Source organism: Geotrypetes seraphini, chromosome 14, assembly GCF_902459505.1.
Source record: "Geotrypetes seraphini chromosome 14, aGeoSer1.1, whole genome shotgun sequence".
In the NCBI taxonomy this organism is placed as follows: domain Eukaryota; kingdom Metazoa; phylum Chordata; class Amphibia; order Gymnophiona; family Dermophiidae; genus Geotrypetes; species Geotrypetes seraphini.
In genome coordinates, this window is record NC_047097.1 from 25,489,903 (window position 1) to 25,516,219 (window position 26,317).

The following is a 26,317-nucleotide window of genomic DNA, read 5'->3' on the forward strand; positions in this document are numbered from 1 at the left end:
AAGAGAAGAGCAACTAAGATGGTTAAGGGGTTGGAGGAGCTGCCGTACAGCGAAAGATTAGAGAAACTGGGCCTCTTCTCCCTCGAACAGAGGAGATTGAGAGGGGACATGATCGAAATATTAAAGGTACTGAAGGGAATAGACTTAGTAGATAAGGCAGGTTGTTCACCCTCTCCAAAGTAGGAAGAACGAGAGGGCACTCTCTAAAGTTGAAAAGGGATAGATTCTGTACGAACGTAAGGAAGTTCTTCTTCACCCAGAGAGTGGTAGAAAATTGGAACGCTCTTCCGGAATCTGTCAAAGGGGAAAACACCCTCCAGGGATTCAAGACTAAAGTTAGACAAGTTCCTGCTGAACAAGAATGTGCGCTGGTAGGGCTAGTCTCAGTTAGGGCACTGGTCTTTGACCAGAGGGCCGCCACGTGAGCGAACTGCTGGGCATGATGGACCACTGGTCTGACCCAGCAGCAGCAATTCTTATGTTCTTATGCTTGCATTTTGACTTTTCCTTTTTTTGAGAACTTTTTTAGGTGAAAATTTTTTTCCCCCTGGTTATGGGAGTGATTTGTAGTGTGAGTAATTTTTGATAGTTAATTTGAATGGGTGCCAATTTTTGGGGAGCGCTTCTTCAAATTATTATGTTTTTCTGGTACCTATCAGCTGATAAGATTCTATACTCCATAATAGCGTAGCGTTTCAGTCAGTCTAGGCTGTCTTCTATGCTTGTTGAGCCTTTGAGGCTGCTTTGAGTAAATTCTAATATTAAAGATCCACTCCTTTAGAAGGAACAGACTTTTGATAGTCTTATTATGTTTACACACTATTTTCCCATTATTAGTTATTTGTAATGTGTCCCTATATTTTTGAATCTACACATGGGGTTACCACATGGCTCCAGGAAAAAGAGGACGGCTTGAGACTTCCAGGTTTTATTTTCACTGAAAGCAATGGAAGTAATTGCATATACCCCTTTTTTAACATTCCTGTCACTCTCGCTTCATTTTTACTTGACAGCATGCTTAGGAGACAGAGAGAAAGCTCAACAGCCCTCAAAGACTGGAGGAATCTCTCTTCTGTCCCACAGCACCATTCTGTGGTCAGCAGGAGTCAATGCAGAATGGACAGCCTTCTCCCTCTCTAGCATTTACGGTTTTCCAATAGGTTTTCAGTTAAAACAAATAGGAAAAGGGAAATCTTTCTCTTTCTGCTATTCAAAATGGACAAATGACCTGGTTAGATTTTATATCTAACTTTATTTGGCTTACTTGCACAATTTGGGAGATTATAGTACATAATTCCGAATGTATACTCTTCAATTTCTTTAGATGAAGCCTTTGGGGCAATCTAATAATTTGCTTTATGACATGACAGCCACTTCCTTTGGGAGATGATTCTCATTAGGCACAGAAAATATATCATTTTGTGGAGGTAATTCGCGGAAATGTTTGTGCCCATCCTCATCTGTTCTTTCAAATTCAAATCCAGGAGGAGATGGATAACTTGCAGGGCAGATCTCTGCTTTCTTGGGTGTATAATGTGCACGATACATCGTTCCGCCTTCAAAAGGAACTGGAGGGTGATAGATGCTTAAAGGTTTACAGCTCTCTGTTAGCGTTATCTCATGTGGTACAAAGTGAGACTGGAACGTTGTTAATCCATCAAATTTTCCATCTGGTTTGGGTATTTGCTCATCCCTCTTAATAATTCCTTGCCGACTGCTGTCCCAGGCTCTAAAATCTTCCCTCATGGTGGTACTCGATTGGAAAGGACCACTGGGTTTTCTTTGGGATACAGGTTTAATGGGAGCAACTGGAGAAAAACGATGTTGAATGTAATCTATATGGGTTGTGGTATCTGCATCCATTGGAGTAGAAGGTGGAATATAGTCGGGAAACTTGTGGAACTGAGGCAAGGAGACGGACCATGGTGGATAACTATCATGGAACTCGGTAGTACCTTCAAAGCGAACATCACTCCCAATTTTACCATGCTCTGGCTTACAGCTTTTGGCAAGCTCTCCAATGATACCCTTAAAATTGAGACGATGGGTTGTGATATCTTCCAAAGGCTGACTGCTTGGCTTGTACTCCTCCTTTGGCTTCACATACCTTGGCTGTGGGCCATGAGGAACATAGGATAGGCGATGGCTTGTGGCTCCATTAAATGGGATCATACATGGCTTGGTGCGATTTGGAGGTTTACAGCTTATTGTAGGCACCAACCCCTTGTCGATGTACTCATCTTGAAATGTAGTTGAATGTGCAAACTTTCCAGTGGGAGGTGGTATGCTTTGACCTTGCTTAATAGGTTCCCTTCTTTCGCCGTCCCATTGTCTATAGTCATCTTCAAGAAAAATGCATTTAACAAATTATTGGTCAAAGAAATTATTGAGCATCAAGTTACAAAGACTTTTGTAAACTGCGTTTTCTTTTATTTTTCTGATAATTTCTATTTATTCCAATCTCCTTTCAGGAATATCCGACTACAATTCTGTAGTGTCACTGATGTAGATTCAATAAAAAGGCACCCAAAGTTAGGTGCCAGGATAATCTGCTCTAATCTAGTATTTTGCAAAGGGACAACCTTTACAGAATACTAGTTTAGCATGCATTTTGTACTAATATTGGGTACGAGTACACTTCTCCCTCGTCATTCGCGGGGGATACGGGCAGAGCTGGACCGCAAATGCTGAAAAACTGCAATTATCCGGCTCTGACCCACCCCCACCTCCCTGCCGCCTTCCTGGCCTTACCTGGTGGTCTAGAGGGCTTTCGGGGCAGGAGCGATCTTCCTATGCTCCTGCCCCGTGCAGATCGCCATCAGGAAATGGCTGTAGGGTGTTCCAGCAGCTATTTCCTCATGGCGATCTGCACGGGGCAGGAGCATAGGAAGATCGCTCCTGCCCCGAAAGCCCTCTAAACCACCAAGTAAGGCCGGGAAGGTGGCAGGGAGGAAAAAAAGATGGATTTTTTTTACATTAAGACTGTTTTTAAAAAAAATTTTCCCCCTTCCCCAGAGGTTTAGAACCCTTGCACTGTCATCCAGCTAGTTCTTTACTTGTGTAATAAACATTAAAACCAGGAATTCATTGTACCATTCTTTAAACACAATTACAGTTTGTACAATATGTTTTTTTTTAATTCAGAAGCTGTAAAACTGCTATTCCTGGAACGCAGGAAAACCCGAACATGTCCTCTTTTTACAGGACTGTCTGGGTGCCTTATTTCTGAAACCCAGCAGTTTGTCTGAGTTTTGGAAGGTCCTGAGCTCGAGGCCACATCTGGAGGGCCTCTGCGCATGTGGACACGACGTCACACGCATACACGTGATGTCATCACGTCAATGTCCGCACGTGTGGAGGTCCTCCAGATGCGGCCACGATCTCAGGGAAGGAGATACGAGGTTCATGGGAGGGCAGAATGGGGCGGTGGTAGGTGTCCTCTTTTTTTTTTTTTTAAAGAGGAAATGTGGTAACCCTATCATTGAATCCATTGACATTATCAAGCACCTACAATCTAAATGACCAAATCAAGCTCTGTCTCTTCTAAATTTCTAAAACGTTACCTCTGTATGTAGGCACGGTGTCATACTTTCCTCCCAAAGAGTGTTTTCTTTGCACAGGTCTTGCTAGTGTAATTGGTTCTACTTTGTGAGGATTATAATGGTTCCTGTATGTGGTTCCATAGTCAACCTGTCCGGATTTTGGTTTGTATTCTTGTGGCACACGAAAAAATCGAGGCACATCATATGGGATGTAATCCGATCTAAAATAGTAAAATGTAATACTGCAGTTTATAGTCTTGTTTGTATCCCACTTTACACAAAGCGGGTCGCAACAAAAACATACATGATTATAAAATCAGCAATGGCATACACAACAAAATGATCGCAAACGCCAAAAAAGCAAGTAAGCGACCAGCACTCAAAACATGCAACGTAAAATTCAATTCCCATACTTCACCTTACAAAATAGGTATCTTTTGACTAATCTTTTGAAATTATTCAAGTCTTCCTGCTGTCAAATGGACAATGGAATTTCATTCCATTCTCGGGGGCCTCTATAGCCTTAATTGCTTAACTAATGGTATATGTTTGCCCGTCGGCATGATCTACAGAAAGGTCCTTTAAAACAGCCTCTGTGTTTTCTTCAGATTGACCAAATATTTTGTCTTTTGGAATAGTTGCTGATTTAAGTAGATTTATCTTTCCTGCTATTTTAAAGATAAAGGAATAGTGATCGTTAACAACTGAGCACTTATTTTCTTGTATTTGATAACACTGATTACACAATAGGTTAATAGTTCTTTAAAGTATGCTGGAATCTATATGCTACTTAACTAATTAATTGGGGATTGGATTTTGTGAGATATTTTGGAAAAAGCATCCAGAAAAATCACATTTGGGGATATTTGTAATTAATCAGGGACTATAAAAACGAGCATTCAGGGTTGAAAAATAAGACCTGAAGGATTTTTCAGATATCAGGATAGTGGTGAATTCCTTGGCTTGTAAACTTTGTCCATGCACTGTTTTGCCCACAGATTTATTTTTTTAATTGAGACTCCAAATCTTCACATCAAACAATCTTGATCAGCAAACAAGGCATGAAACAAAGAACCCCCCCCCCCCAAACAAACATAGATACATATGTTACCTTTACAAGATAACTCAAACAGTATCTCACTAGATAAGAATTGCTTTCATAAATGTTGGATCTCAGAAGTGTCATTCAAATATTCAACAAACTTTTACTGAGGAATCGTCACCATAATCATCATTAACCCAAACATTACATATTTATTTAAACTCCTTATAAACTGGCAGGCCTTACCTTGTGGTGTTTCACAGGACTCACAAATGAGGCATTACAGGACTAGTGCTAAGGCCCCGATTCTATAAATGGTGCCTAGCTCCTAGGCATCGTTTGGCATGGATGTCAATCAACCGCTAGACACAGTTTATAGAAATGCACCTAGCAATGCCTAAGCGTTCTTAGGTGCTGGGTCAGACCAGTGGTCCATCGTACCCAGCAATCCACTCACGCAGTGGCCCTTAGGTCAAAGACCAGTGTCCTATTTGAGTCTAGCCTTATCTGCGTATGTTCTGGTTCAGCATGAACTTATCTAACCTTTTCTTGAATCCCCGAAGGGTGCTTTCCTCTATAACAGCCTCTGGAAGAGCATTCCAGATTTCTACCACTCTCTGGGTGAAGAAGAACTTCCTTATGTTTGTACGGAATTGATCCTCTTTTAACTTTAGTGAATGCCCTCTCGTTCTCTTCACCTCGGAATAGGGTGAACAATCTCTCTTTCTCTACTAAGTCAATTCCCTTCAATATCTTGAGTGTTTCGATCATGTCCCCTCTGTCTCCTCTTTTCAAGGGAGAAAGAGGCCCAATTTCTCTAGCCTCTCATTGTATGGCAACTCCTCCAATTAGGCCAAGGTTTTCTTGGCCTACAAGACGGCGCCTAAGTCTTTCAATGCCAAACTCCACCCACCTAACCACACATACTTTCCGTGTAAGATTCTTACCTCAAAATGGTAGCCGCATATCAGAATATTGTTTTTTTTTAATTGGCTTTTTTAACAGCTCTTTCAATTACACTGTGCAACCGAGGTTTTGAGGCATGAATTGTAGAGGGTGTTCTATAGTGATTTGGGGTCACTGAATTCAAAACTGTCCTTAATTTTTCAGTATAACCCTCTGATTTTTGGCAAAAGAGCATTATAATGCAAAAATGAAACATTTTTGCTGTATTTTCTAATGCTTGGAGTAAATTTTATAACAAATCTCTGAAATATTCAAACTAAAAATTCATTTTCTCCACTCGCATCTGGATTTTTCCCCCCGATAAACTTGGTAGTGTTAGTGATGAGGACGGGGAAAGGTTTCACCAGGACAATGCTACAATGGAGAAACGATATCAGGGCAGATGAAATTCATCAATGCTGGCTGACAATTGTTGGACATTCATTAGAGATGCTCCTAATCTCATTTATAAACACACTTCAACAGCAAAACGATTCTAGAAAATAATATTTATAGGAACTCTTAAATCGGCGCAATGTGTTACATTATGACTTCTCATGCTATAAATATTTGCGATTTGCTCAAAAACTATACGTGATAGGAGACAACTGAGGCTATTCTCATACACAGGTCAAGTTCTATAAAGTAAACTTCCTTTTCTTCTTGCCCAAGAAAAAAAGTTAAAATTTGTTACGCAGAGTTATCAGTGATGATTAAACCAATTAAAAAATTTAAGTTAGGCACCTAGATTGGCTCGGTGTACCGATCTAGGCGCCTAACTTCCAGCACCATTTATAGAATCTGAGCCTAAGTGCCTACCATTGTGGTGCCTACTTGGCATCAAATTAAAGAATTGCTCCCTACGACTCTACAAGACAAATCCTCTAATTATCCTATATAATAAAAGCTTACCGGTGCATGCGCTGTTAAAACAGCGTGATCCCTGCCTCTGTGGTATGTGATCCGTGGCCGTGTTCCATTTTAGAACCCGGCGGCAGGGAATATTCTGGCCACTCCCCTCCTCCCGCCCTCACTCACCAACTGGAAGCGCAGGCAAGCTCTCTCCCTGCCCGCGTCCTCGGCAGGGAACACACCTCCCGCCCTCACTCACCGCTACCGCCGCCGCCGCTGATCCTCTTCTTCAGAGCAGCCTGTGATCGTGGCCAGCTTTAAAGAACCTCGCAGGCCGCTCTCCAACCTCAGTAGCACGTTCCCTCTGACGCACGGGATCAGTCAGAGGGAACGTGCTACCGAGTTGGAGATCGGCCTGCAAGGTTCACTAAAGCCGGCCACCACGATCGCAGGCTGCTTTGAAGAAGAGCAGGCCAGAAGACGCTGGGATGGAGGGAGGGTAAGAAGGGGATCAATATTGGGGGGCCAGGGGGAGAGGGAAAGGGGGGCTGCTTTGGGGGGGAAGTGTGCTGGGGACAGACAGCTTTGCTCTGGGGGGAAGATAGAAGGGGCCATGGAGAGACAGGGATAGGGAAAGGGGGGCTGCTTTGGGGGGGAGGGGTGTGCTTGGGGCAAACAGCTTTGCTCTGGGGGGAAGACAGAAGGGGCCATGGAGAGACAGGGAGAGGGAAAGGGGGCTGCTTTGGGGGGAGGGATGTGCTTGGGGCAAACAGCTTTGCTCTGTGGGGGGGGAAGACAGAAGAGGGCCATGGAGAGACAGTTAGGGAGAGGGAAAGGGGGCTGCTTTGGGGGGAGGTGTGTGCTGGGGGCAGACAGCTTTGCTCGGGGGGGGTGGCAGGGGGAAGACAGAAGGATACAGACAGCGGCCAAGAAGAGAGAGATAAAGAAACACAGGCAGACAGACACATCTATAATGTTATCAGCCAGTGGTGGGAATGCCCAAAGAAAAACACATTTAACAATATTGTGGAGAAAAGCCGCAAGTCTTCTTAACCGAGCCGACAGTCATACAGATTTCTAGCCACTCATTTCTTATCATGGGCAAAAGACAAGACTATATTGTGCCATATATTTACCTGAATGTTGTAATGTCATCCATTCTTCCACGCTCTGGTTGGTATGCCGACTTTGGTTTTAAGCTTTGTGGAGGAATGCAAGAGACATATTGTGGATATTTTTCTACATATTCAGTTAAGAGGCATGGTTGATCTTCTTTTCCATAAATCCTTGTCTTATGAGGGCAGTGATGGCGCCTGTATAAATATAGAAGATAGCATTAGATTTTGTAATGGTGTCTCCACTATATTTCTGAAAGAAGTATCTCTCTCTCTCTCTATCTATCTATCTATATATAGATATAGATATATAGATATATATTAATAAAAAGGGGTATGTTGAAAAACTGATTTAATAATTTTTTTCACCACTATGGATTGACTTTATTTTTACTGCATCACTTTTATTGTGAAGAACATTTGTTAAACTTTTAAATCAAGTACAGGTACATCGTTTTCACAGTTTTTCTCGTTTTTTGTTTTCCCTTTTTTCTGTGGAATTTTCTGGTGATCTTGTGCTCTGAACTTTCAATAATGACAATGGCATAACGATAAATATAGATTAAAAAAAATCATCCAAAACACAAAAGTAAAGTAGAGTATTTCCTGGAGGAAAAGTTCATAAAACCATTGCTAAAGTAGAGTGTGGGTTGTAATTACTATGGAATCTGAAGTTTAGTATCTTGCTAGATACTTGTGACCTTGACTAGTCAATCTAGAAACAAGATATCAGGCTTGATGGACCTTTGGGATGGCCCAGTATGAGAATTCATAATTCATATAGTCCTATGTCAAATCAACTTATACAATCAAAATTTCCCATCTATAATTGTAACTATTTCCAAAACCAACTTAGCATACACTAGTACATTCTACAGATATATATCCTGAAAAATAACTTCACTACATTCAGTGTGACTGAAATTCATTGGGTTTCTAACTGAATATCTGAATATATACTTCTTTGACTCAGCGCTATGTTACCTCTTCCTTCTCCACGTCAAATTTGGAGGAAATAACTCTTTGAATCCACCTTCGAGTTTCAAGGCCCCAAAATTTGGAACTGCCTTCCGACCTGCTTACGTCAGACCTCCTCCTATCTTCAGTTTAGGAAGGTACTAAAAACGCATCTGTTTTCATTATAGTCTTGCTATGATTCATAATGTCTAGGTTGCTAACCTTATTAATCTTATCTAAGCCACAATGATTCCCAGTTGACATTTGCGGGGTATAAGAAACAATATGGTATGGTTTAATTTTCGTTAATATTGACATGGCCTGATTCTATAAATGGCGTCTAGCGCGGTTGTCTATCAATAGCAAACACCGTTTATAGACACCCACCTAGTGGTGCCTAGGCGTGCTTAGGCATCGCTATGCATCCTGGGGGTAGGCACCGGTATATTAAGACAGGTTTTACCAGGCCTAATTTACCGGCACCTAATTCAGATGCCTAAGTCAACCATGCCTATTCTCCATCCTTAACCACACCTACTTTTCAGGTAGGCATTGTTAGGTATCTCAAGATGCCTCTACTTAGGCGTCACTAGGCGCCCTGTGGAATTCCATGCTCAACTTTTAACTTTAATATTTTTAAATTAATTATTCAATTAACTTTCATGGTTAAGTCAATTACCACATCATTTAAACTAATAGATTTCATTTAGGTTAGGCACGGATTTTAGCTTAGCAGAACTTAACTAGGGCACAGTTTATAGAATCAAGCCCCTATTGACTAAAGGAGATTTATTTTTTTTGCAATGTGATTCTCATTTCTAAGCTTGTCACTATCTTTCTTTAATTAAACAGAAGTGAGAATCACATTGCACAAAAAAAATATATCTGCTATATAGTCAAAAGGTTTTATTAGCTAATGATAAGAGAATACTAGGGCATTTTTATTTATTTATTTTTTGCATAAAAGGTTCTGAGGCTTTTTCCTTCTGATGACTCAATATTAATGAAAGTTAAAGACTTAACGGGCTTATTTTCAAAAAAGACAGACATCCAAAAGAAAGCATAAATTGCCACTTGGACGTCTTACTAGTCAAAAACGTCCAAGCAGGCATTCTCAGCACTGTACTTGTTATTCGCTGAATGTCCAGCCTTCTTACAATGTAAACCGCCTAGAAGTCGCCTGACTATGGCGGTATAGAAAAATAAAGTTATTATTATTATTATTATTATTATTATTACACCCCGCAACATTCCCCAACATCCCCCGACACCCCCAACATCATCCAACACCAACATTCTGAGCTAGACCTGTTTTAAAAACATCTATGTGCCAAACTAACCAAATGACCACTGGAGGGATTAGTTATTACACCCCCCTCCCTCAGTGGTCACTGATCCCCATCCCAATCCTACCCCCCAAAAAATCTAAATAAAACAGTAAATACCTGTTCTAGAACAGTAGCACCTGGTAAGGGGAAACCTAGTAGAGCATCACATGGTGGTCTTAAATGGTCTGGTGAATGGGCTAGTGAGAAATAGAGAGGACCCAGGCCTAAAACCCACTACATTAATGGTGGACAGTGTGAGCTCACAAAAATGCTACTATACTGCCATATAGGTGTCACCTGCAACCGTAAGAGCTATGAGGGTGGTAGACAAGAGGGTATGGCAGGTTTTGGAGGGCTCACCATACATTATAAGAAATATGAGAAATAGAGAGGACCCAGGCCCAAAACAACTACATTAATGGTGGACAGTGTGAGCTCACAAAAATACTACTATACTGCCATATAGGTGTCACCTGCAACCGTAAGAGCTATGGGGGTGGTAGACAAGAGGGCATGGCAGGTTTTGGAGGGCTCACCATACATTATAAGAGAGTTATGGTGAGATCTACTTCTGGCACCCTTTATGTGAAGTTCACAGCAGTGCCCCACTGCTCTACTGGGATGTCTATGTGGCCAGTCCATTACAATGCTGGCCCCTCCCATGTCCAAATGGTCTGGATTAGGACATTTTGAACCTGGAAGGTTTTGTGGTTGAAAATGGCAAATAAAGTTGGATGTCCTAAAGAGTTCCAAGAAGTCTAAGTAAATGATTTTTTAAAAAATAAATTGGACATCTTGCGGTATTGCCGGTTTCGAAAATGGCCGTATCTCAGCTTCCGATTTTAGACGTCTTGCAGAAAACATCCAAAATTGGACTTAGATGTCCTATCAAAAATGGCCTCCCACATGTACTGCCAGTTAGTGGTGGAGAAACATGGCCCCATCCCTCTCCTTTCCAAGGCAGAAATACACAAACATTTGTTTTAAATCCTATAGTGCATCCTCTCTTATGTTTAGGTTTACAGTATCTTAGTAACTTTCACAAAAAAAAGTTAACACCTCAGTAACCACCTGAATCATGTGTGTCCTTATGAAACTCTTGGCACTTGTCCAAAACAAGCTCATATTGTGCGATGTTAATGACCAGTGTTAAATGAAATCTTTGTTCAAACCCATTTCACAATTGAGAGCAGATTGTGAGAATAGGAATGAGAGCAGAAGGATTAGAAAAGGCAGGAACCTTAAATCCAAAGTAAAATGAAAACAACAATGTCTTTTTGCTAGAATAATATACAACCATGGCCGTAACTAGGCAAGTGTAGAGAATATGGTGGCACATAGCCAAATCTTTGAGGAGTTGAGGATGTTGGAGATAGCATACAGTTGCAGAGATCTGATAGAAAGGGGAAATGACAGTAGATAAAGACCATTTGGCTTATTCAGTCTGCTCATCCACACCAACTATTATTCTTTCCTCTCCTTTCAAAGATTCAATTCAGTCCCAGGAAGATGAGCACAAAAGATCCCCTATGCAAGCCAACACTGATCCTGTCACTTTACCCTGCTTTGCAACGGGCTAAATAGCAACCCAAAATAATGAAAATCAACCCTCCTAGATCTCTGGTCTTGTTAGACAGTATCCAATCATTACCAAGCTACCAGTTTCAAGTTTATTGAGGCTTGATGTACTGCTTTAATTACCAAAGCAGTTAACATCATACAAAATTTAAAATTTAAGTACAAAACATGGTACAGAAGGGAAACGGGTGGGATTACATGATTTAAAAATAAAGAGAGGGGAATAGTGAGAAGGAGAGGGTCTGCATTTGACCCTTATGTTCTTATGACCCTATATCGAAATCTGAATTGTATAAAATGCTGACACTAGCTCAGCTACCCAATGACCTGCTCTACCACTAGGTTGTGTTCTCTTCAAGTGCTTCTTGTTTACTCCTTATTATCTTGCTGCTTAGTGACTGGCTACTACCAAATGCCAGCACTGAACCAGGACTAAGAATGCCTTTTGTTTAGATACTGATAGCTCAGTAGCCCAGTGATTCTCAAACCTGTCCTGAGTAGGGTTACCAGACATCCTCGTGTTGGGCAGGAAGGCATCTGCACGTGCGTGGATGTCCTGCCCAATGAAAGCAGGCGGGGGGGGGGGGGGGGGAGGGGGCGGAGCTGGGGTGGGACTGGGGTGTGATGGGGCAGGGATGGGTAGAACTGGGTGAGCCTGGAGGCGGGTCTAGGGGTTCCAGGTTTTCCAAACAGAAAATCTGGTAACCCTAGTCCTGAAAGAACTCAAAATAAGAGAGAACCTCGACAGGGCTCACCTACTAAAGAAGGCCCCAAAAAGGGTTTATCCCTTAGTACCTTTCAATTTCTTACTTTAAATATATTACTAATGTCACCACCAAATAGCAAAACAGAGGGACTTCAACATCCTATACGTCCAGGTTTCTCATGCTAATGTCCTCATATGATCTCCAACTGTGCTCCACCACTCCTACTCTCCAGAAAGGCCACTGCCTTGACCTTGTCCTCTCCTCCAACTGCTCTATCACCAAAGTCTGCACCTCGAATCTTACCATCTCCGACCATCAGCTGTTAACCTTCACTACTTATCACCCTCCTCCCCAACCCCAACCGATCACTATACATACGTTTAGGGACCTTCAGGCTATTGACCCTGACACGCTAACTACCACTGTCTCATCTCTCCTATCTACTACTATGTCAAACAAGTCTACCGATGAAGCTGTCCTCTCCTATAACTCCATTCTCTCATATTCTATCGATACCCTTGCCCCTCCCATTTCCCATCCTAAAAAGAAATGTCAAACCCCAGCCCTGGTTGACCCCCAAAATCCGTTACCTGCACTCCTGTGCCCGAGCTGCTGAATGTCTTTCGCTTAAATTCCGCACGCTTGCTGACTTCGTTCATTTCAAATTCATGCTGACGTCCTTCCAATCTACCCTCTCGCTTGCCAAACAGGATGCTTTATCAATCAACATGAAATTGGAACAAATCCACCAATGGCTAGACATCAACAGACTGGCTGTCAAAGGTAATGTTTTTCCTCTGGAAGGACGATCTTAAACTCCATTCTCCTATTGCACTCAAGGGGGTTACATTCCAGGTAGTTAATATCGTCAAGATCCTAGGGGTTACATTCGATCAGAAGTTAACATACCATAAACACATCTCTAGCGTAGTTAAGTCCACCTTCTTCATATTACGACAAATACGCTCTGTGCACCATCTTCTTTCCTGCTCCCATCTATCCATAAGAAGCATTTCTTCTTATCTCTTACCTGCCACACCCATTGATGTGCACCATCTCCTCCCTCTGTCTCCCCTTCCCCTCCATCCCTATGCACCATCTCATCCCTCTCCCATGGTCAGACATCTCTGTCTTCCCCCTTCTCCCCTAATATGGTCTGGCATCTCTCCTTCCCATAGCCTGGAATCTCTCTCCTCTCCCATGGTCTGGCATCTCTCTCTCCTTTCCTCCCTGGTATCAGGCATTGTAAAGCACTTCCGTAGGTGGAAGTCACATAAAAGGTAGGCACCAGAAGTGTAGGCCTTGAAAACCTAGCTTCACCAAAGGCGCAATTCTATAAATGGTGCCGTCGAATGATTGACACGCAATCAGCAGCCGTTTTTAAGGCAGCTGCCGGTGCCATTTATAGAAATAACGCGTAAATCTGCTTGTTACTTGCCTTAAGCTTAGATTTGGAAAAGGCAAGAAATTAAATCTAAAACCCAAATTCACAGAACTGCAGTAGATGGGCGTGTTTACATAAGACAACAACATGATGACAACAACCAAAATCATTACTCTAGAGCAGGGGTGTCAAAGTCCCTCCTCGAGGGCAGCAATCCAGTTGGATTTTCAGGATTTCCCCAATGAATATGCATGAGATCTATTAGCATACAATGAAAGCAGTGCATGCAAACAGATCTCATGCATATTCATTGGGGAAATCCTGGAAACCTGACTGGATTGCGGCCCTCGAGGAGGGACTTTGACACCCCTGCTCTAGACGCAGTGCCTAAGATGTAGTTTTCAGGATATTCACCAGAAATCTGAATGAGATAGATTTGCGTATAATGAAGGCGGGGCATGCAAATCTATCTCAGTCATCCTGTATACCTGACTGGCTGGGTGTGTCCCGAGGAATGGGTTAAGAACCTCTCAAAGTCATATTGCATATTTCCCTCTTAGGAATGTTTGGAAGCACTATATTTGCTGTTCTGACGCCAAAATATCTTTTTCATTATTTCAGACTCTTAAGGTTTAGAAAACGGGACAGTATTAGCCAAAGATGGCATAGCAATGACAACATATCCCAGGGTTATCCAGCGACACTTAACTTGCCCACACTCATCTTAGACCTCCAGGTAAATCCACTGCACTGGCTAGTTCATTTCCACCAACTATGCATGACAGCTTTTCGATCGCTTCCAAGAAACACCAAGCTGCCTTTTCCTCTCAAATACACTGCCCGATTTCTGCCTTCGTGAACATCGATACACGTTGAAGAGGGGTGGAAATCAATGAGTTGCTTTTCAACCAGCCAAAATCCCTATCTATGCAACCACCAAGTTAGCAGATCCTCACAGAAAATATCTCACCGCCCATACTGACTCCTATGGCAAATGATATACCAGTATCCCAACTCGGTGGCTCTTTCCTCAGACACAATGCCCCACATTAAATGCTCGGTACCACAGATCTCCAAAGCAGCTACCAACTGAACAGTCCTACTATTCCTGAATGTTGCTCACCTAGAGCTACCTAAAAAAAGGCATGAGCCAAACCCCAAATCCCTTCCCTTCTCTCCCTCAGAAGCACACTACCTTCTCATGCCAGTTCCTTGCTGTCTTTCCAAGTGCCAATCCCGTTCCTTATCCCTTCCGATAAACCAGCATGTTTCCCCATAGTCACAGCAGCTGCTGTTACTATGTAGACATCAGTTGCCCATCTGTTCTCATTCCCTACGGACTGACTCACACAAAAATTTACTTACATCACAGGGTGGCTTTTGAGCGGTAACGACTCAGGATATTTTTAGTTGCAGACTTAAATATATACAAGAAATCAATCAATAATAGGAACCCTTGGAGTGCAATCCTAGTTTATTGCAAAGGGTTAATTATAAGGCTAAAAAAAGAATTGAAAACTGGTTAACAGAAGTATGATTTTTCACCATCTGTGCAGTCGTGAGGGCGGCTTTAATTATTGTTATGTAAATTGTTTCAGTGTACGTGACGTGGATTTGCTCAGAACCAAAAGAGACTTGGAAAGCAAGTGATAAGATAGTTGAATATTCCCTGTAAACTAGATCTACGTATGATCACCTGGTTTTTCTTTTCCAAACCCATCAGTTACAGTTGATAAAACAAACCTCAGCTGGTTACATTTTAAAGTAAGAAGGTCATTTTAGAAAACTTCCCTGGCATTTCACATAGAAATGAAGGGTTACAGGTGTAAATAGTCTCACACATATAAGAAGTACATTTTAGAAAACCTATTACTTTCACATGTATACTCATGCATACATTTACATTTATTTGTACTTGATATACCACAAATTATCCAAAAAGGCATCTATGTGGTTACAAAAAACAACATATTGAAAATTGACAAACACATATAAAAGCAATTCTGTACTGAACAGGTCTAAGTGGTTTACAGTCTAAGAAAAAGCTTTGACAGCGTAAGAAAAGAATGCCAATTTGTAGATAGAAAAGTAGCATCTGATCTAATCCTTAATTTTATGTACTTCATCATCCCTGCACAAGAGGGCTCGATGTGGTTTATATGTAGTAAGACTTTACACAATATAAAGAGATTATCTCCCAATGGCCGTGTGCCATATGCAGAAGGAATTCACTCCAGATTTTTTCCGTGACTCTCCTCTACTTCACTGCAATCTCTAGCACCACCTGCAGTTTTTACCTTCTGCACGTTCACCATGGCTTCCCTTCAGGTCCAAGTCGCTGGGCTCTCTTGCTTCAGAGCCCGGGACTGTAGTCCTTTGCTTGCATCTCACCCTGACGAGGCCAGATTTCTGAAAGGTGCTCTTCGCTTTGTGCCTGTCCACTGTCTCATTTGGTTTATGTTTCTCCAAGTTGATTCTTGGATACCAGTCAGCCCTTTGGCCTGGGAAGAGTTCTGTATATATGTTCCCAATACATGCAGAGGTCTTTCTTGAGCTCCTTTGATGCTTTTTGGTTTTGAGTTTTACGTGTTGCTTCTTTGAGCAGAACAGTTGGTTCTTGGGATTATTCCCATTGGTGTCCCTACTTCATGTCCTGTGTTGGAGCTCTTGGTGTTCGGGTACTAACTAGGTGGAGCTAGAGCTCCCAGTGAAGTAGAGGAGTCGCAGAAAAAAATCTGGAGTGGATTCCTTCTGCATATGGCATGCGTTCATTCGGAGATAACCCACATGTCTAGAATGTCTCACCTATCTACTGGAAAAGATATCAAAGTAAGGACATAACCCACATGTCTCACCTATTGCACTGGAAATTAACTTAAAAAATAACCCTAATCTAAAATAGCAGAAAACAAGAAAGTCTTTAAACTTTTTCAAAAGATTTGATTGGTAGTGCATGCTAGTGTGACCATATGGCTCCAGAAAAAAGGGGACGGACTGAGACATCCGGGTTTTACTTCCATTGAAAGCAACCAAAATGTCTCAATCTGTTCTCCTTACTTCCATTGCTTTCAATGGAAGTAAAACCCGGATGTCTCAATCCGTCCCCTTCTTTCTGGAGCCATATGGTCACACTATCATGACCGCAGACTGAGGGGTAATTCATTCCATAAAGCAGTAAACAGAAAAGAGCAAGAACGGAAGACTTGACTGAACACCTTTAAATGGTGGAAAAGACAGCTTATAAACAGTAAAAGATCTACGGCCACTTTGTCGTGGCAGACCTAAAGGCAATGGTACAAAACTGAGTCACCTAATTATCCATAAAATATTTTTATAAACTAGATAGAAAAGAACACCAATATGTAGTACATCACCCATTCAGCATGTAAATGTGGAGTAGAAGACAAGATATTTAGAGGATATTTAGATATTTTCTTATCCCTCCTTTCCTACTGTTCCATGTGTTTGTTACCCCAGTTCGTTTTTTAATTTTTTAAGTAATTATTTTTATTTATGATGTATTTGTGATTTTAAGAAATCCAATTTTATTTCTTTGTAAAACGCTTTGTATCCTGAAAAGCGTTTAATCAAATAATTTAATAAACTTGAACTTGAAACTTGACAGTCTAAAAAGTTTTGAGCAGGTGCTATGTGCCAGCCTGTCAAAATTGCCTAATCTGTCAAGCACAGGCAAACCTCAAAGAATAGCTCAGGGCCTTGAGGCCTGTGTGTGAGCTCAGCCTCTGCCGGTCTAACCTTCTCTACTGGTTCTGCCCTTTCCAACGCAAGAAGTTTGCATGGAGGAGGAAGGACAGACACACAATGGAGGCATGCAGAGGCATGCCTGCTTCGATCAGGCTACGGTAAGTGGTATATCAAGTTTTTCATAAACATTGCACATAGCATTCACACAGAAGAAGCCTCCTGTATGAATGCTAAGTGCACACTGATCAAGTACATTTACGATAAGTACAATTTTTTGTACATGATTAGAAACATCAGTATGTACAGATTGAAAGAATTTTGGAGATGACTTTCAATATAAATAAATACTTTCTGAGATTTTCACCTTTAAATACATTCCTAAAAGCTGATTATAATAAAGCTTGAACTGATGACAATGTGAGGTGGGATCCAAAGCATATTTGTGATTGGATACTGAAACTGATACACATCATCTGATGGTCCATAAAAATACTATCATTTGTAAGGACTATCTCTATGGGTTTAAAATGGAGGGAGGAGAGGATGACAGAGGGGAGATGCTGGACATGGATGAAGCTCCTTAGGGTTTCCCAGTCAGATTTTTTCTGCAACATTCTATTTCTAATTTGAGGTCATTTATTTTGTATTTGGTAAGCTTCTATCCATGTACAGCTCTCCTGGATTCGCGGTTTCATTACTCGTGAATTTGAATATTTGCATTTTAATAAGCACTTGTATTCGAACATACATGTAATTTTACACAATTAAGTGCATTTGTATTTGCACTGATGTTTATTAATTTAAAATCCAATAAAAAATTGGGCGCTTCATTGGTCATCTTCTTCTGTCTCTCAGGAGTCAGAGATCTCAAATTTAGGCCTCCATTGATCAAGACGCATTAGGCTTTTTATCACCGGCTGCTGCGATACAATCTCCGACCCTCATAGGAATTCTATGAGCGTCGGAGCTTTTACCGCAGCGGCCGGTGATAAAAACCCCTAAAGAGGCTTGATAAAAGGGGGGCCTTAGTTAAAATTAAATAGCCTTTCCTTTACCTATATGTACAAAATAACAAAACAGATCTGCAGTGTATTCACCTCTGACTTATTACTTAGCCTTCTTCATTAACTATTTTTCCAGTATAGAAAATAAGGTAAACCCATATTTAACTGGACCCAGGAAAATGCTGTTACACTGCATCTTTATCGTGGTTGGCATAGAAGTGTGGTGCATGTTTAATTCTGCTTAAGAACATAAGGATTGTCGTACTGGGACAGGCTGAAAGTTCATCCAACAGTGGCCACCCAGGTCCCAAGTACCTGGTAGAAACCCAAAGACTAGCAACATTCTGGAGCTGAGGTTGTGATGTCATAATGTCTCATTCAACCAATGCCTAAGAGCCAAACTCACCAGTGATGGCTCAATAGCTTGACTGTCCTACTCTTGGCTCACATAAGAGTAGCCTTCCTGGATCAGACCAATGGTCCATCAAGTCCAGTATCTTGTTTGCAACAGTGGCCAACCCAGGTCCCAAGCACCTAGCTAGATCCTAAGTATTAAAACAGATTTTCTGCTGCTTATCCTAGGAATAAGCAGTGGATTCCCCCATGCCATCTGAATAATAGCCTATGGACTTCTCTTTTAGGAAACATTTTTTTTAAATCCTGCTAAGCTAACTGATTTCACCACATTCTCAGGCAACGAATTCCAAAATGTAATTACATGCTGTGTGAAGAAATATTTTCTCCAGTTTGTTTTAAATCTACTACTTAGTAGCTTCATCGCATGTCCCCTAGTCCTAGTATTTTGGGAAAGAGTGAACAAGCGATTCACATCTACCCTTTCCACTCCACTCATTATTTTGTAGACCTCTTATCATATCACCCCTGAGCTGTCTCTTCTCCAAGAAACACAAATGGGGTTCCACAGAAGGAGAGCAATGAAAAGTAAATATACCAGTCTTCACAGCAGAAAAAAAAGGAAGTCTTTATTCAGAAAAACATAGATTTGCAAAAGACTTGACACGGCTATGTTTCAGCTACTTAGCCTGCATCAGGAGTCACCCAACCTTTAGGCAATGAATATGAATACGCTTCCAACAATAGAGAGAGCATCAGAAAAGGCATCTGGTTCCTGATGCTTCTGTCAATGGTATATTTACTTTTGACCTCCATTGACGCTCTCCTTCTGTGGGACTCCTTTTTCCTTCGTTGTTTTGTTTGATTCTGCTCTTAACTTCCTCTGCCCCTGTGGATGATAGGGATAGATCAGGGGTGGTCAACTCCGATCCTCGAAGGCCGGAATCCAATCGGATTTTCAGGATTTCCTCAATGAATATGGATTCCGGCTCTTGAGGACCGGAGTTGCCCACCCCTGGGATAGATGCAGACTCCTTCTGAGTTTTGTACAAAGCAGCCCAAAGGTCCCAACTTGAGAAGTTTCTCTCGCTCCCTCCAGAGGCTGTGAGGGCTTAATTGCTAAACAGCTAGAAGGGAGGAGGATTAGAGACACGATGAAAACTAAAGTCTGCTGCATGGCAACACACTGCATACATATTGGGCAATCGAAAAAGGTCTTAATCTGAGTAATCCAGAAACAAGTTAAGTTGTTTGTTTTGTCAACCTGTCGTGTCAATTTCAGTTTCATCTCTCTCATGCAGGAAAACCGCTGTCACATTGTTCCTTTATTTTGATTCTTTCTTTCTTTGCTAGATCTGAATCTCTGATGCGGCTTTAAGCAGTGCTTTTGGGGGGCAATTCTATAAGAGGCACCGATGGCATAGTAAGGGAGTGTGGGGGAGGCGCCATGTTGGTGGGGGCACGCCACCTCCTCTTCCAACTCCTTCCCTTGCCACACGGGCCCCTTCCCTTCTACCTCTAGTTCACAGGTGTCAAAGTCCCTCCTTGAGGGTCGCAATCCAGTCGGGTTTTCAGGATTTCCCCAATGAGTACACATGAGATCTAGTTGCATGCACTGCTTTCATTGTATGCTAATAGATCTCATGCATATTTATTGGGGAAATCCTGAAAACCCAACTGGATTGCGGCCCTCGAGGAGGGACTTTGCCACCCCTGCTCCAGTTGTTCACCATGAGCACGACCGCGTGATCTCTCCCACTGACGTCACTTCTGGGTGCCGCGTTACGTCAGAGGGAGAGCCGACCGGGGTCGCGAGGAGCACGTTGAAGTTCTTGTTGCTTGTGGCAGTGAACTAGAGGTATGGGGGAAGGGAAGGGGGCTTGCATGCGGCAGGGGGGGAGCAGGGAGGGGCACCTCTCACCCTCGCTACACCACTGAGAGGTGCCTAAAGTTGAGGTATAACAAGCTTATAATTCAAACAAATAAATTTAATTGGGAGAAAGGTGCCTATCTTCTTAGGCACGGTGCCTATCTTCTTAGGCTTATCGCACGGTGCCTAGAGACAGCTAACACCAAAGTAGGCAAGTTTAGGGGATTGAGAAAGACTTAGGCACTGCTAGGCGTGATTCTCTAAATGACTTAAAGGCCTACATTATTAGGCATCTAAAGCCCCTGCCTCAAAGGGCTTACAATCTAAGACTCTCATATTAACGGACATTTAGGGACTCTTTTACAAAGCCACAATAGCGAGCACCAGCACAGCAAACGTAACATAGCCCACAGAAAGCGAAAGGGGTATGTTGCAGTTGCCATGCTGAGAATGCTACCACAGTTTTGTAAAATGGGCTCTAAAAAGTTAAATGTGCATTAAATAACAAACGCCTCATTATTTTCAATGGAACCTATTTGCCAACTATACACTTAACATCATACATTAATATTAATACAGAATAGTAAATGAGGTCTGAAGCAATAGAGCAGGGGTTTTTAACCTGGGCTCCGTAGATGGGTTTCAGGGGGGGTCTGTGAGCGTCAGATAAAAATTACACTTCTCCCTCTGTACTCGCGGTTTCAGCATTTGTGGTTTTGATTATTCAGTTTTTAGCTTGCTGGCTCCTTCCCCTCAACTTGCATCAGCTTGCGTAGAGAAATCGCTGATTTCAAGCGTTTACAGAGAAAATCGCTGATTCCCAGCACTTTGTTCACCGTGTTTTGCCTCTCTTTCAGAAAGAGGCCAGGTCTTCCACCATGTTATTCGTGGTTTCACCATATTCACGATGGTTTTTAGTAGAAAACAGCAAATAACATTTCTCGCAGATAACGAGAGAGTAGAGATGTAGTAGTAATGGTAGTAGAAAACGTAATCTTTAGTAGATCTGTTTTAATTTGCACAAGAGGATTGTATTTCATAATTATAGTGAATGGCCATTACTTTTTTAACATTGTGTACTTTTTAAAGTTTAATAATACCTGTCTCCTCATTTTTAATTAAATTTGATTGTAAAACAGAGCTCAAATATTAGGATAATAGCATAAGATGGGAAAAATATCTTAAGAAACCTGTTGCATTCTGTAAAATATTCCAGAGGGACTTCTCTATCGATGCATAGATAGTGACAAAAACTAAAGAATACTAGAAAGCTTAACACTGATTCCTACTGGATGATTTCTTTTTTTTTTGAAACATGATCCATTTCATGTATTTCCCCCTTAATAACTAGAACACAGCGTGACTCCATTGTATTCTGGTTTAAATGCCACTTCAGAACAAGACTAGTTAAAGCAATCAGCTTTTCTATCTGAGCAAAATTCCATAACACACTTGGCGCATCGTAAACGGCAGGATGGTGGCTGAAGAGCAGACCGTAAAAAACGCAGCAGTCTCAACACCCACCATTCAATCGCCCACAGGGGTAGGCAATTCCGGTCCTCAAAAGCCACAGGCAGGTCAGGGTTTCAGGATATCCACAATGCATATGTATGAGATGGATTTGCATGAACTCCCTCCTTGAGATGCAAATCATATCTCGTGCATATTTATTGTGGATATCCTGATAACCTGACCTGGCTCCGGCTCTCGAGGACCAGAATTGCCTACCCCTGCGGTACAGCCTCTTGCTCCAGCGACCAGTGAAATGCTTTGGAGCAGGGATCCCAAAGTCCCTCCTTGAGGGCCGCAATCTAGTCGTGTTGTCAGGATTTCCCCAATGAATATGCATGAGATAGATTTGCATCCCAAGGAGGTAGTGCATGCAAATCCATCTCATGCATATTCATTGTGGATATCCTGAAAACCTGACCTGGCTCCGGCTCTCGAGGACCAGAATTGCCTACCCCTGCGGTACAGCCTCTTGCTCCAGCGACCAGTGAAATGCTTTGGAGCAGGGATCCCAAAGTCCCTCCTTGAGGGTCGCAATCCAGTCGTGTTGTCAGGATTTCCCCAATGAATATGCATGAGATAGATTTGCATCCCAAGGAGGTAGTGCATGCAAATCCATCTCATGCATATTCATTGTGGATATCCTGAAAACCTGACCTGGCTCCGGCTCGCGAGGACCAGAATTGCTTACCCACACCCTAGAGCAGAGGTCTCAAAGTCCCTCCTTGAGGGCCGCAATCCAGTCGGGTTTTCAGGATTTCCCCAATGAATATGCATGAGATCTATTAGCATACAATGAAAGCAGTGCATGCACATAGATCTCATGCAGGGGTCTCAAAGTCCCTCCTTGCCTTAATCCAGTCGGGTTTTCAGGATTTCCCCAATGAATATGCATTGAAAGCAGTGCATGCAACTAGATCTCAAGCATATTCATTGGGGAAATCCTGAAAACCCGACTGGATTGCTGCCCTCAACGAGGGACTTTGAGACCCCTGCCAGTTTGGAGGAAGATGGATTTTTTTTTTGAACGAAGACCGTAGCAAAGCGGGAACATTTTTGTTCGTTTTCCTAACCCCCGACTTTATACGCACGGGCATGCATGCATTCTTACCCGCAGGTGCAGATTTCACAGATACACTTGGTCCTCATGGCGAGCGCGTCGGGCGTTCTCTTCTCGCTGGCTACCAAGAGTTCGACTCCCGCGCGAATTCGCAGCTCCTCCGCCGCCGGGTTCTGGAAGCGAAGTGAGCGCGTGCCGGAGCCGCAGCAGCAACAGCCGGCGCCCCCCGTCTCCAGGCAAGCGCGACGTTGCCCTGGCGACCGGCAAGCGTCACAGCAACAACGCCGAGACGGCGTGTGACGTCACAGGGCAGGGGTGAAAGGCGAAGGCGGTGACTTCCGGCTCCCTGGGACTAGGCATCGAACACGCTGTTTCTTCTGGGTCAGCTTTTTTTTTTTTTTTTTGCCTGGCGGGGGTGAGTGAAGCTGCTGGAAGTTTCTAGGGCAGGTTGAGCGAGAGCTTTTTGCTTTCCTGCTTCTGGTGTCACTAAAAACTGCTCGAGGTTTGGGAGATTTATTCCAGGTGCTGGGAATGTTTCGGGCTGACGCGCTTCTGTGGACGCCCAGCGCCGCCTATCCTCGCTCAGATTGAGAGCTCCAGTATTGGGCGGACTCCTTGACTGTGTCCTGGTGATTTAGCATTCCCAGGCCTTCCAAAAAGTTGGATTTGTGAGTCAGTGACTTTCAAGGAGGTGGAAGTGTTTGGTTCCATGTACGTCGATGTGAATCTGTCTAGTATTTTTAATATTTCATTAAAAGAATATTACTTTTATTGACCTATTTTAATTGTTTTCGATTGTATACACCGTTTTGAGAGACGGCATATAAAAAATAAAGAAACTTGAAGCTTTTGTAGTTGGGAAGGGTGTTTGTTTTGCTTTTGGTGAAGCTTTATTTATAAACTTTGGGAAGGGTGTTTGTTTTGGTTTTTTGGTGAAGCTTTATTTAGAAAGTTGGGCAGCTTGTGAGTACAGTAAAACCTTGGATTGCAAGTAACTTGGTTTGCAAGTGTTTTGCAAGACAAGCAAAACATTTGATTAAATTTTAACTTGATATACAAGCAAGGTCTTGCAATACAAGTACATACAGTATACACAAATCACAGCTGAGACGATAGTTCTTCTCTCTCTGACGCTGCGGGAGTGTAGTGACTGTTCTAAATGAGCAAAGTCTTGCAATACGAGTACATATAGTATACACACGTCACCTCATCACAACTGAGCCGATGGTTCTTCTCTCCGACGCTGCGGGAGTGTTCTAAACGAGCGAGGTCATGCAATACGAGTACATACAATATACACGCGTCGCATCATCACAACTGAGCCAATGGTTCTTCTCTCTCCGACGCTACGGGAGTGTAGTGACTGTTCTAAACGAGCGAGGTCTTGCAATACAAGCACGTATAGTATTTTGTATTAAAGTTTCTGGATTGTGGAACGAATCGTCTTGAGTTTCCATTATTTCCTATGGGGAAATTCGCTTTGATATACACGAGTGCTTTGAATTACAAGCTTCTCGAACAAATTATACTCGCAAACCAAGGTTTTACTGTAGTTTATACTGTTCTGGAATGACTGGGGATACAAGGACTTCACCCTCCTTGGAAATCTACAGTTACAGTAGAGCAACAGAGGGAAAACCAGCCTCTCCTGTCAGGCTGGGGCTAGGAAATAACTGGTACGGAGAGGCAAGATACGGACAGCTCCTGCAAAAGTGTGGAGAGGGACAAAGCCCCAAAACCCCCCCCCCCCCCATAGGGGGAGGGTAGACAAAAAAAAAAAGGTCATCCCATGGTACCCAGCCAACCCCTAGCATTTCTCAGTGTTGTTCCTGTTGAACCCTTTCTAATAAAAATGGAGGAGCTCAGTGTTAAAAACAGTGTAAGACTTTGCACTTACTACACCTTGAGTGCAAAACTTAAAATGCATTATGTACGAAGCTTGTGTGGTTAAATATCAGGGTTCTCTGTCTGTCAAGTGACTGCCCTGTATTTGCTGCATAGGGCATGCGCTTATCCTTCTATAAAATCTTGCCGCTACAAGAGGTTCCTTGAGAAAACTTTCTCTTTTCAGGCCGCTAAAATGAATACATGGCTCGGAAAAATGATGTTAGAAGCTTCTTCTTATTTAGATTTTAGGAAATTACTAAAGACTCAATTATTTAATAGGCTGACATCCTATTTCAACCATGTTTGCATTCTATTTTATGTTTCTTATTTGCATGGTTTGTTTTTTCATCTTGATCAATTTTATTGAAATGTATGTACTGCTTTTTATTGTATTTTATCGCAATTTTTATTGAAAATGTATGTATGTATTGTTTTTCTCATGCTGTGAGCCGCTTAGAACCTCCCCGGTATGGCGGCATTAAATAAATTATTATTATTAAGGCCTGATTCTATAAATGGCACCTAGGTTAGATGCTTAACTAAATTGATTTTTAATGGGTTAAATGGCGTGGCAATTGACCACTTCATTAAAAGCCCATTAAAAACAATGTTTTAAATTGCCAATTTAGGTTGCACATGGACGTGGATAGCTGTTCGATGCCCTCCAGCATCTACCTGAAAAGTAGGCACAGGGGTGGAGAATAGGTATAGGTGACAGAGGTAGGTGCCGGGAAATATGTTGGTGCCTACTTCTAGGATGCCTATTGATTTTTATGTACTCCTAGGTGCCGCTAGGCGTGATTCTTAAAGAAAGCCTAGCAGTTGATTGACAGTCAAATTTCAAATTCAAATTTAAATTTCAAATTTATTAGGATTTGATATACCGCCTATCAAGGTTATCTAAGTGGTTTTTACAATCAGGTACTCAAGCATTTTCCCTCTCTGTCCCGGTAGGCTCACAATCTATCTAACGTACACAATCTTTCTAACGTCATGTGGAGTGGCGCTGTTTATAAAATCAGGTCCTTACAGCACACACTGATCACCTAAAATTAAGCACCAGTTGTAAGTTATAGGATACTAGTACTTGGGTGTGAGACTTACAGTTACATGTGTAAGAGCTATCTGTGCAATCAGTGGTATGCTGTTTATAACAGTGTTCTTCAGCCGCCGGTCCGTGGACTGGTGCTGGTCTGCAGAAATTTTCTACTGGTCCACAGGGCCATGTCCATCGGGCAGAAGACAGTGTTCTTCAACAGCCGGTCCACGGTGCAATCAGTGTGGGTTCTTCGGGCTGACTCCCTGAGTGCTACAGTGCACAAAGCCATGGGAAAAGACTCCTACGCGCATCCTGTGCCGAAAGACTTCTCTCGGACGTCGCAGCGTCAGAGGGAAGGCATCCAGATGAGATGCGGGATGTGTGCGAGGAGCCACTTCCCACAGATTTGTGCAATGCAACACTCAGGGAGCCGGCCCGA

General features: G+C 42.4%; 2 protein-coding genes across 6 annotated transcripts in view; one reads left to right on the plus strand and one right to left on the minus strand.

Moving 5' to 3' along the window:
- Positions 1–370: 370 nt before the first annotated feature.
- SAXO2 (stabilizer of axonemal microtubules 2) lies at positions 371–23,147 on the minus strand. The gene is made up of 4 exons (XM_033919510.1): positions 23,004–23,147; positions 7,518–7,694; positions 3,564–3,763; positions 371–2,342 (listed from the first exon to the last, which is right to left on the minus strand). The coding sequence occupies exons 1-4, from the start codon at positions 23,039–23,041 to the stop codon at positions 1,357–1,359; spliced, it is 1,401 nt and encodes a 466-aa protein (XP_033775401.1). The 5' UTR covers positions 23,042–23,147; the 3' UTR covers positions 371–1,356.
- A 142-nt stretch (positions 23,148–23,289) lies between these two features.
- EFL1 (elongation factor like GTPase 1) overlaps positions 23,290–26,317 on the plus strand; it is a 192,034-nt gene continuing 189,006 nt past the window's right edge. For 3 of the 5 annotated variants that reach the window (XM_033920960.1, XM_033920965.1, XM_033920964.1), the window contains exon 1: positions 23,375–23,663. The gene's annotated coding sequence lies outside the window, so the exon portion shown is untranslated. The other 2 variants (XM_033920962.1, XM_033920963.1) reach the window with 2 other exon arrangements.

What these genes read in the sequence shown, in the direction of transcription:
- SAXO2 (XM_033919510.1), bottom strand. Translation starts at nt 23,041, where the DNA reads ATGAGGACCAAGTGTATCTGTGAAATCTGCACCTGCGG. An exon ending in TGTGAAATCTGCACCTGCGG is followed by an intron (nt 7,695 to 23,003) that starts GTAAGAATGCAT and finishes ATATTTATACAG; the next exon opens with GCGCCATCACTGCCCTCATA. An exon ending in CACCGTGCCTACATACAGAG is followed by an intron (nt 2,343 to 3,563) that starts GTAACGTTTTAG and finishes TTTTTCTTGAAG; the next exon opens with ATGACTATAGACAATGGGAC.